Here is a 10,580-nt window from a genome sequence, read left to right as displayed (position 1 = left end):
GAGTTAAAAAGCCATAGATTGTAAGTCTGAAAGCATTAAAGCACCGTAACGAATTATTATGCGTATTTTTATTAGTGAGAAACATTTTATCGTTCCAATTTTGATTAAAAGCTAAATCTAGAAAATAAGAATCAAGCAATTAAAGTGTTGATTTTATTGTTCATTTTTTTTGGCTTTATCATCAAGGGATGAATTCATTTACTGTTTGATAGGAAATAAATATAAAAGGCAAAAACTTGAGTCTAATTAGGCCTATATAGAATATAGAAGTAATTATCGACATCACAATTTACCTTATAAAAAGGAATAATTTACAAGAACGCCTGCGAGCGATTTTTTAACTGGTGGCTATTCCAAAAGAAACCCTTAAAATAAAAAAAATAAAAACTGGATTGCATATCACCAAAAACTTAAATTTAAATATAATTTTTTTTTTATAATAGGATCGGATTCATCACTAACCACCGAGCGCAAACTCGGTGATGTAGTGAAAGGCACAAGGCTAGTTATCTGGAGGTCGTGGTTCCGATTCCCACTCGAACCACTTGCGAGATTTTTTTCTTCGTTGGGAACGAACTGAGGAGCATTCACTACGACAACGCGTCAGGTATGGTAAACATCGTTCGTATTATTATTTCTCCTGACGAAAACACGTCATCGGAATAGCAATGCTACCCGCTGCTATCGGATTCATCACTAACCACCAAGCACAAGCTCAGTGGTCGAGTGGTTAATACACCAGACTAGTTATCTGGAGGTCGTAAGTTCGATTCCGACCCGAATCACTTGCGAAATTTTTGGGTATTTGGTTACGTAACTGAGCATTCAGTACGGTAACATGTCAGGTAGGGAAAACATCTTTCTTATTATTATTATCTCCTGACGAAAACACGCCATCGGAGTAACACTGTAGTACCCGCTGCTACTTGGGATCGGATTTATCACACCAAGCGCAAGCTCGGCGGTCAGTGGTCAAGACACCATTCTTATCCGCAGGGTGTGGGTTCGATTCCCACCCGAATCACTTGCGAGATTTTTTCGCAAGTACTTGGAAACGTACTGCGTGCGCATTCAGTACTATAACACGTGAGGTAGGGCAAACATTATTCGTATTAATAATTATCTTATTATTATAAACCTACCCCGATTTCGTCTTGAAGTTGTTTCTTTTAAAGAATTATACCTTACAATGAAGAGCTTTGTTCGTGCTTTTGAACGTTTGTCATTCAGAACTTTCTGAATTTTTAAAAGGTGATCAACCGTGTGGCTGCATTTTGATAAGTGTGAAATAACAATATTCAATGGTAGAATTCAGAATAGCTAAGTCTATTGTTTGTGTTAAAACGCATACGGTATTGCATAATGTGTTCCAACTATCCACGTAAAAATTGGCCTTAAAATTTGAGGACAGATAGACCACTAATTTAAATCTATTTAAATAATTGTCCATTTTGCATTCATCTATAATAGGCCTAATGTCTTGAAGCTGTTTGTGTCCAAGTAGGCCTATTATATGTTCATTCAATACCATAAAATTGTTTACGTAAGTTTTAACGTTACCAATGATCCGTGGCGATAACAAGGTTATGAAGATTGCCAAGCATGCAGCTAGGGCTCATGTACTGAGACGATAACCATTCAAAGAGAGAGCAGCATGTTGATAATGCACATTTTTATTCCGACAGCTGTTTAGATACGGTACAACATTTCTCCGTTTCTTTCTTCTTTTTTCCTCTTTTTTAGTAATATTTTTGTAGAAGATTGTGTAGAGTCTTGAATGTAGTATCGCAATAAACAGATATGATTTGAAAATAATAGGACCTAATTCACCTAACACCAGTTGATCTGGAGAATGATATTAATTAGTAACCATATTCCACGACTTGGTTTAATTACAGTGACCGATTATTTTGTTTTTACTGATTGTTTATATATATACACGAAGATTTATGAATAAAATCAGTTGGTCGTACAGTCATTGTTTAATTTAAATTAATTTTATTACGGTATACTGTCTGGGAACTCCCTAGTCCCTCCCCGGGAAAAAGAAATCACTTATTTTGTCGCAGAAACACTGATTTTACAGTATGAGAGTGCCGTTTTCGAAAATCTAGAGGCACCTAATCTTGAAATTTGCTGGATTCAACCATGGTGGGAGCTGAATTTGGTGTGGGCCAGCAGAAAAGATGGGGAAAGAAGCGTCCCCCTTGGCTGACCAATAATAAACTGTTTCGTATGGTTCTTATAAAAAAAACGCGTGTAAGTTTGAGCTGTCTGGCTCTCCAATGCGCGTTTATGTTGACCAATTATGTATGGTGTGCCTTCCCATGGACTTCGGTGACCACCTAACAGCGTAAACTTTCTGACGCATTTGGGTCCGAAATCTGTTGATACGTTAATACTGCAAATTAGCATGGAAAATAATTGTAAGAAATTTCAAATTACACTATTGTATATTTTTTATTACGATAAATTATTTTTGATGCTTTTGGTGCTTTTTAACGTTTCTAAGTATGATCCTCGAGGAATCAGTAATACGGTAATATTTATTTTTCTTCTTCAATCTAAGCACTTCATTAAACTACCTATCCATAGCTCTATTACATTCGATCCATTGCATATATTAACGTTGTAACGGAAGCGGTTGCGCATTATTATCAAACACAATGTTATTACCAAAGTACATGCGTTTCGACCACCTTGCTTGAGCACCACTACTTGTAGCTGCGTCTACGAAGATGGGGGGATTGGGGAGCGCACGCTCACCCAAAGCTTGGGCCCTCCCCAACCCTTACCCATACTGAACAAAAGCTATTACTCAAGTAGCTAGTTACAAATCACCTCATTAACTTTATTTTATTTTGGCGGCTAACGCACCTTACTTAATCATCGATTACCGTACTCAATCCCCTCCTCTTAGAGCAGCGCTCCTCCATGTCCATACTCATATACGACACTGCTAATTTGTGACTGGTGTACGTGAGGAAACAGAAAGAAGCTGAATATCCTTATCATTTTCTTTTATCCTGACTTTAGGCCTAAATTTCGATATAATGAAATCGATCGACTTTTTATATTGTTTTTTAAAGTCGTCGTTGTTTTGAGAATAGATAAGCGGATTCATAAATGAGTTCGAAATAATCAGTGCGTCCGAAAACCATGGAAACCAAACCAACCATGATGCGCCGTCATCTATTGCGTTCTCTACGGGTTCCTTGATAGTCGACGGAGCTAGGCATAAAATGAACACAATCAGAATTTCAGCACATGTTTTACAAGCCTTCATTGCTAATGTGCTAATATGCTTACCTCTACGCATTTCCCTTTGCTTCATGTGGTTCCGTGCTTTTATGAAGATATACCCGTACGCTATTAACATGATTGGAATGCACAGTGCTGTCAGAGTCACGTTAACATAAGCAAATACAAAATCGCCGTAGAGCCTATACAACGAAAATAATCTGTCGCAGTTATCTACGGATGTTTCGTTCAACTCAACGACAAAGCTGGCGACCAGTGTGGCGCTGTATGGCATACTGCCTATGACGAATCCAAACATGTTCGCAAAAGTACATATCTTAACAGCTCGACCAGCAGTCATCCAGATCCTATATCGAAAGGGAAACCGAACCGCGATCCACCTATCCGCTGTCATCGTCATCAAGTTGACAACGGACATTGAAATAATAATAATGATGGGAGAAAAATACCAAACACTGCACTGGTTCTGCACTGCATGTAATACGTATCCAGCAATAGCAAATGGTACGCCGACCAAACCGTTCATAAAATCAACGAGCGCCAAAGATGCAGCGAAAATATGAATCGGTTTTTTAAACAGAGACGAGTTTCGGTGAATGGTAAAGAGAACGATAAAGTTTGCAGACAAAATTAGCAGCATCAGTGATATGTTGATACTAAAAACGTAAGCTATCAGCACTACGGATAGGCCTATCTCGTCTTGTTTTCCAGACTTATTTGCCGCGTCCATATTCTGATTATTTGTGAGTTAAAAACGGTTGTGAGTATTTTCTCGAGAAGTACAGTATCTGCCCTACGAAGAGAATCCAGATCTTGCAACCGGAACAGCTATCCGATGGGATATAAAGTTAGTGCATGATGAAAACGAAGAGGGCGCCTTATAAATGTACAGTAGGACAATTTCATTGGTCCGCGTATGACATAATTACAGGTACTGTAGTTGATGTGAATGTACTAACATTTGTATAATCGCTTGTCCGTGCTATAATTATATCGACTAGATATCAATTAGAAATGTCGTCCCCATGACAAATTGGCAAGTGTGATTGGCTACACTACGTGCTAAAAAAGGAATAACCTATTAATTACATTACAGTAACCCCTATTATTATTTTTTTTAATTCCTTTTATTATTATTATTATTATTATTAAATTAGGGAAAACGCCGAAAAATTCTACAATTTTTGAGAAAATTTATGTCTGCGTCTGCTTTTTTCAACTTCTTGCTGAGTTTCTCAAACAGCCTAAGACCTTGCTTTATGACCGTACTGGTCTGTGTAAACTCATGTACAATACAGCCAAACTTCCGAACAGAATGTAGTATAAAGACGAATTTAAGAGCAACAAAAATACATTTAATAGAACCAGGTATGTTTCTTCGTATTCAATACGACATCTTCAGTGTAACAAAACAAAAAACCGAATTCAGATATCCTGAGGTTTATATACATTTGCCTATAACTTATGCACATTAGAGTTAATACCGTACATTCTAAAAATAGGTATTTGAATACATAGTAGTGTCGTAACTTGTTGGCACGTTAAAGTTACGTAATTCCAATTCTAGTTTCTCAAACAATCTAAGGTCAAATGCTTAGTTTAATATTGTAGCTTTAATTTATTCTAAAATAGGTATTTGAATAGATAGTAGTGTCGTTACTTGCACGTTAGAGTTACGTAATTCAAATTCTAGTTCAAATGCTTGGTGTAATCTCGTAACTTTGAAACTGTCTGTTAAGTTCAGGATTCTTCCATTTAATATGGAGGGATTCTTTGATTTTTAATTGATACTGTGTTTTTGCTTTATCTATTATTTCAAAGCACTTTTTGTTACTGTGTGTTTTGAATTACTGTATTTTTTAATGTGTTTGTATATATGTGAATTTTTATCCCTGTGTAAATGCTCCTCTATCCTTGTTGCAAAATGGCGGGAAGTCTCCCCAATGTATGAGGCCTTACAGCCTCCACATGTGAACTGATATACAACGTTGGACTTGAGGTCGTTGTTATTGTTATTGTTGTTGTTGTTATTATTATTATTATTATTATTATTATTATTATTATTATTATTATTATTATTATTATTATTATTATTATTATTATTATAATAATAATAATAATAATAATAATAATAATTATTATTATTATTATTATTATTATTATATGAGCAACTTAGCACACACACAGTGGTGTAGTCACTGTGTGTGCGCTGAACCGTGGACATCTCTAGGGCTGAAATACAAGTTACAATAGCGCACCGTCTTTCGGATGAGACGTTTAAGCCGTTGGTCCCGTGTGCATTATGGCCCATGTGCACGTTAAAGAACGCAGTACACTCTTCGGAAAAGAGTAGGGGATTGTCTCCCAGTGTACTGCCCAATCACCACCAGAAGGACCCCACTGGAAATAAGTCTTCTTCTAGATTTTCGTGGGCTATCCTTGGTGTTTACACCGAATAAATCCAAATCCTATTATTGTTGTTATTATTATTATTTTATTATTGTTTTTTTATTTTAACAGCAAATATACAATAAAATAACAATGAGATAAAAAGTTGCCGGTTAACAATCGCACCTCTGATAGCTGCCGATCCCAAATTGCACATATAACAAGATAAAAATTCAAGTAGGCCTATATAAAATTTTAAAATGTAACACTAAAATTTATTTATTTATTATTATTTTATTATTATTATTTTATTATTTTATTATTATTTTATAATTTTTTATATTCCATTCATTCATCCATCCATCCATTATTATTTTATTGTTATTTTTTTTTTAACAGGCGAATATACAATAAAACAATAATGATATAAAACGTTGCCGGTGAACATTCGCACCTCTGATATAAAATCAGTTATATAACATTTTAAAATGTAATAAAGATATAAAATCAAGTACTGTATATAAAATTTTAAAATGTGACACTAAAATGTATTTTATTATTGTTATTATTATTTTATTATTTTTTATTATTATATTATTATTTTATTATTATCATTGTTTTATTATTTTTTTTATTATTATTTTATTATCTTGTTATTTTATTATTTATTTATTTATTTATTTATTCTGTAATATGAAATGAATCGGTTAAATTTATATATGTATTGAATTGAAAATAAAAAGTGAAGGTCTAGACAAATAATGTTTAAGCAGTGCTCAATAATAGTTAGGATTGCTTTGCTGTAGCAGTGCAATAAGCGATCCATTACGTTGACTCTCTTAATGTTGTTTTCGTCTATTTATCAATAAGCCATACTTTCAGCGATACGTGTTGTTTGTATAGTGTATAATGTGTTTTTGATATGTGTTTTTGTTATGTGTTTTTTGTTATGTGTTTTTGATATGTGTTTTTTGTTATGTGTTTCTATTTTTGTTATGTTTGCTTTTGTTTTGTTTTTGTTTTTCTTAACTGACATAACAAACGAAACAAAAATTGCTTATGTTTGAGCTTTTTTGTTTATATCATATATATATATATTTCCCTTGTTTTTAATTTCTTATGTGTATGGATTGATAATTTATATACATCCAAATATATATTGTTATAGGCAAAAAGCGATTTATCATTTGATTGTGTTTATTTAACAGCAGCGAGACATATGCATGTTGTAAATATATCTTGAAAAATAATATTATGTGATGATTCACCACATTTCTTAGCTGTCAGCAATCAATCACTTCAAGTGTAAGATTTAAGATATATTAAGTATTTGTACTTAAAATATATGCACGACCATGCTTTAAATATCAGACTTCCTCCCAATTAAAGACCACTTTTGGGACCGGGATTTCCATGGTCTATACCAGCTTTGGTCTAATTAGAATGATAAAGATAAAAGACTTTGTTAATTGGGACCACAAAAAAGTGGTCTTTAATTGGAGGTGGTCTTTAATTGGAGAAATCTTTAATTAGGAGAAGACCTATATAAGAAACGACAATAAGGATTCTCATGTCAGAAGAAGGCTCAGTATCTGTCGAAACGTCTTGCGAATGAATAATTAACTTCATCATTTTTATTAAACCCAATAATGTACAGTACTGTAAATTGTGGATGGGAGGTGGGGCTACCTAATATGAATAATGCTTGTGTTGTTCTCAATTTGCCGGATTTGCGCAAGTGAACGTAAATTGCATAACCCTGCTCATGTATTTTTCAACCAGTGCTAAATGTTTGTACTTAATTACTATAGGTATGCCTATATTCAATTATAGTGATATAGGAGATTGCAGTTATTTCAGTTGTTTTCATTGTGAAAATAGAATTAGACGATATGTATTTTTTTAGCCAGAGTACAGAATAGGATAGGATAAACTTAGCACCTATAGATTATTATACAGCTGCACATTATTTACTTACGCAGTTTCAAAACCGTGCAGATCCATCACCGCTTGTGTCTTAGACAATGATTTTTTCGTATCCGAAACTTGTAAATAATTCTTTTGTTAAGGACGGTTGTCCTAAAGAATACCAGCTGAGGCAACCACAATATTGATTTAGATAACACATTGAAAAACGAGGATCAATCAAAGATATCCAAGGTTTTTCCATCAATTCCGGGCGCATAAGAAATACACAAAACCTCGAAGTACACAACGATCTATTTTACAGTAAGTTTCCAACTTTTTTTATCGTTAATAAATTGCAATCAGAATCATTTATTAAGACAAGTGCAGTATTTTGTTACGGTATGTAAAATGCTGCTTATTTGCCATGGAGATCAATGGCCCTTCTTTTTTAGAATATAAGCAATTCGTGTTAATGAAGAATATTATTGATTTAGAATGGCAACCATAATAAAGGTATTGAATTAGACGCAAAGTGAACTACAAAAGACCCGTTCCAAAACTGTATCTGAGTTCGTATCCATCAACATAGGTCTTTACCTTGGAGCTACAATAACTCAAAAGTCGATACAAGTTCTATAATCAGCAAACATAAACTTTCCGGAACCTTTTTGCCGTTTAAAAATTGCTTTTTAAATCTTTAAAGTAGGCCTAGTAAGGTATGTATGAATATCACATTGTTTGAGATTAAACCTAATCGGGTTTTGCTTTAAAAAACGAAAGAGCAGGCTACCAAACACTCTTGTGGTAGTATATAATTGGGAGAAAATTATTGTGGTTCACTATACGCATCAGTGTTAAAGGCAGTGGCTATGGAGACCCCCCTCCCCCTAAATCCGACTCTGTCTCTGAGGCGGTGTCATTCAAATCATACAGCATGCTATAGTTAAGCGTCTTCTAGGCCCAAGTAAAATCCGATTCTCTAATATGTGTGTAAAGTATTGTGTTCAATTGGTTTTGACGTCACGGTATACATTTCCTGTACAAGTATCATTTTTTAAGATTATTTTACTATTTTATAAATATTATTTTAGATCAAAATGGCAGATACAGACCGAGACGATTTTGAGATGCGAATCAAAGCAGAGCAAAATATGATGTCAACTAAAGATCCACTTGAGCGGATTCGCTTAAGCTGCTTATCGAGAGGCTGTGGTGGAATCAAAGGGTTTGGCAGGTAATTTCAAATATAATTTTTCTATAATAATTATAATAAGGGTGATAGTAAAATCAACATCATAAACATCAACAGCAATAGTAAACTTATTATTAACAATAGAGGTGATAATGAGGATAATAATTTTAATAATATTAATGACAGTGGTGATGGTAATTATGATAATGATAATAATAATAATAATAATATTGAAATAATATGTTAATAATATTAATATTATTAAAAATAATTATACTTATATTTCTTATCATTGTTATTATTATGTTATTTCAAAAAAAATGTTTGTGTTTAGGTCCTTTATCAATTCTTGTATAATTATTTGTTTAATAATTATAATAACAGCAGCAGTACCAACAGCAATAGTAAACTTATTAACAATAAAGATGGTAATGAGAATAATTTTAATAATAATAATAATGACGATGGTGAAGATAATTATGATAATAATAGCAATAATGATATTGATAAGACTTAATATATTGATAAAATATTAACAATATTTACACTTACTTTTCTTATTTACTCAATTATGTTATTTACAAAAAAGAAACTTTATATTTAGCCCCTTACTTAATATACTTGTATGATTATGTCACAAATTTAAATCACAAAGATCTGAATAATAAAATGATTCGTGTTTTTACATTTTCATATAAAACAGACAGTTTAGAATCATGGATGATGACAGAAGTAAAACACTAAACTTCGAAGAATTTTTAGAAGGCATCCACGACTACGGCCTTAAGTGTAACCGCGATGATGGAAAGGAATTGTTCGATCGTTTCGACAAAGACAAGAGCGGTAGTATCAGCTTCGACGAGTTCATAGTTGCATTAAGGGTATGTTTAAAGATAATATTAATACCACCTATCTCAAAAATAAAAATTGAAATGTTATTTTAAAAGAATCACCTAAGTTTATAACTATTGTCCTTTTTTTTCCCCCATCAGTCCCTCATTATTTGTCCTGCACCCAGACTGTTGACGGCATTTTACACACCCACCTTAGTTTAGCTTCAGTATGAAGCTTCGAAAAGACTGTATGCTATCTTGAGCCTTCAAGTAGGATATAAGGTGGCGATCTTTAGGCCTAAGTAGGCCCAAACAGTGTCGGTAAGATAGGAGAGAATCTAGGATGTAGAAACTCAAATGATTGTATGTTACTCTGTGGCGGCCGACAAGGCAGAACCCCGTTTGGAACCCGCCTGGACCCCAGATCTGCATATAGGGGATATACCTAATACTTTTTGTCGGAAAACCTTTTGGGTCCCGCATGCGCACTGCTCTCTATAGTTAAAGCTTGTAATAGTCGTTTGGACTCGTTTGATAGTGAATTTTAAGCAACACAGACTGTAACAGATTTGCAGTATAAATAAATAACTCTTTCTTCAGCACAATGCTTACTGACAATACATTTAATTTCCCTACATCGATAATATAAATCCGTGCGTTATTGGGTTTACATGCAAATAAATATAATATTAATAAAATATATATTGTTTGAATAAAATGTATAATAAATATTTATCCATAGCCTCCGATGTCAGAGGCAAGAATGAATAAAATCAAAGCAGTATTTCAAAAGCTCGATAGAACAGGTGATGGGGTGTGCACAGTGGCTGATATCAAAGGAGTGTACAACGTTAGATATCACCCAAAGTACCAGAATGGCGAATGGACAGAGAAAGAGATCTTGCAGAATTTTCTTAAAAGTTTCGACAGCAAGAACGACCCTGATGAAAAGGTGCGATTATTTGATTTGATTTAACTGAGTTTGATACATCATCCAG

At 33.6% G+C, this 10,580-nt stretch overlaps 2 protein-coding genes across 4 annotated transcripts in view; one reads left to right on the top strand and one right to left on the bottom strand.

The window, feature by feature from the left end:
• Window positions 1–905: 905 nt before the first annotated feature.
• LOC117105365 (calcyphosin-like protein) overlaps window positions 906–10,580 on the top strand; it is a 10,953-nt gene continuing 1,278 nt past the window's right edge. The window contains exons 1-5 of one of the 3 annotated variants that reach the window (XM_033246510.1): window positions 906–1,024; window positions 1,063–1,091; window positions 8,649–8,791; window positions 9,453–9,630; window positions 10,325–10,534. In XM_033246510.1, coding sequence (XP_033102401.1) covers window positions 8,655–8,791; window positions 9,453–9,630; window positions 10,325–10,534 — 525 coding nt within the window. In that variant the 5' untranslated portion in view covers window positions 906–1,024; window positions 1,063–1,091; window positions 8,649–8,654. Of the gene's footprint in view, window positions 1,025–1,062; window positions 1,092–7,724; window positions 7,879–8,098; window positions 8,274–8,648; window positions 8,792–9,452; window positions 9,631–10,324; window positions 10,535–10,580 lie in introns of those variants that run through there. The other 2 variants (XM_033246503.1, XM_033246497.1) reach the window with 2 other exon arrangements.
• Window positions 1,495–4,306, bottom strand: LOC117105356 (adenosine receptor A2a-like). The gene has a single exon (XM_033246485.1). The coding sequence runs from the start codon at window positions 3,989–3,991 to the stop codon at window positions 2,960–2,962; it is 1,032 nt and encodes a 343-aa protein (XP_033102376.1). The 5' UTR covers window positions 3,992–4,306; the 3' UTR covers window positions 1,495–2,959.

The sequence above is a fragment of the Anneissia japonica genome, unplaced genomic scaffold, assembly GCF_011630105.1.
Source record: "Anneissia japonica isolate Jap-2015-1 unplaced genomic scaffold, ASM1163010v1 scaffold640_len1575945_cov177, whole genome shotgun sequence".
Taxonomy (NCBI): domain Eukaryota; kingdom Metazoa; phylum Echinodermata; class Crinoidea; order Comatulida; family Comatulidae; genus Anneissia; species Anneissia japonica.
The sequence above is the reverse complement of the archived record's forward strand: the minus strand, read 5'-3'. Positions and strand labels throughout refer to the sequence as shown.

Bases quoted from the DNA above. Each gene is read 5' to 3' on its own strand.
- LOC117105356 (XM_033246485.1), bottom strand. From the start codon at position 3,991: ATGGACGCGGCAAATAAGTCTGGAAAACAAGACGAGATAGGCCTATCC.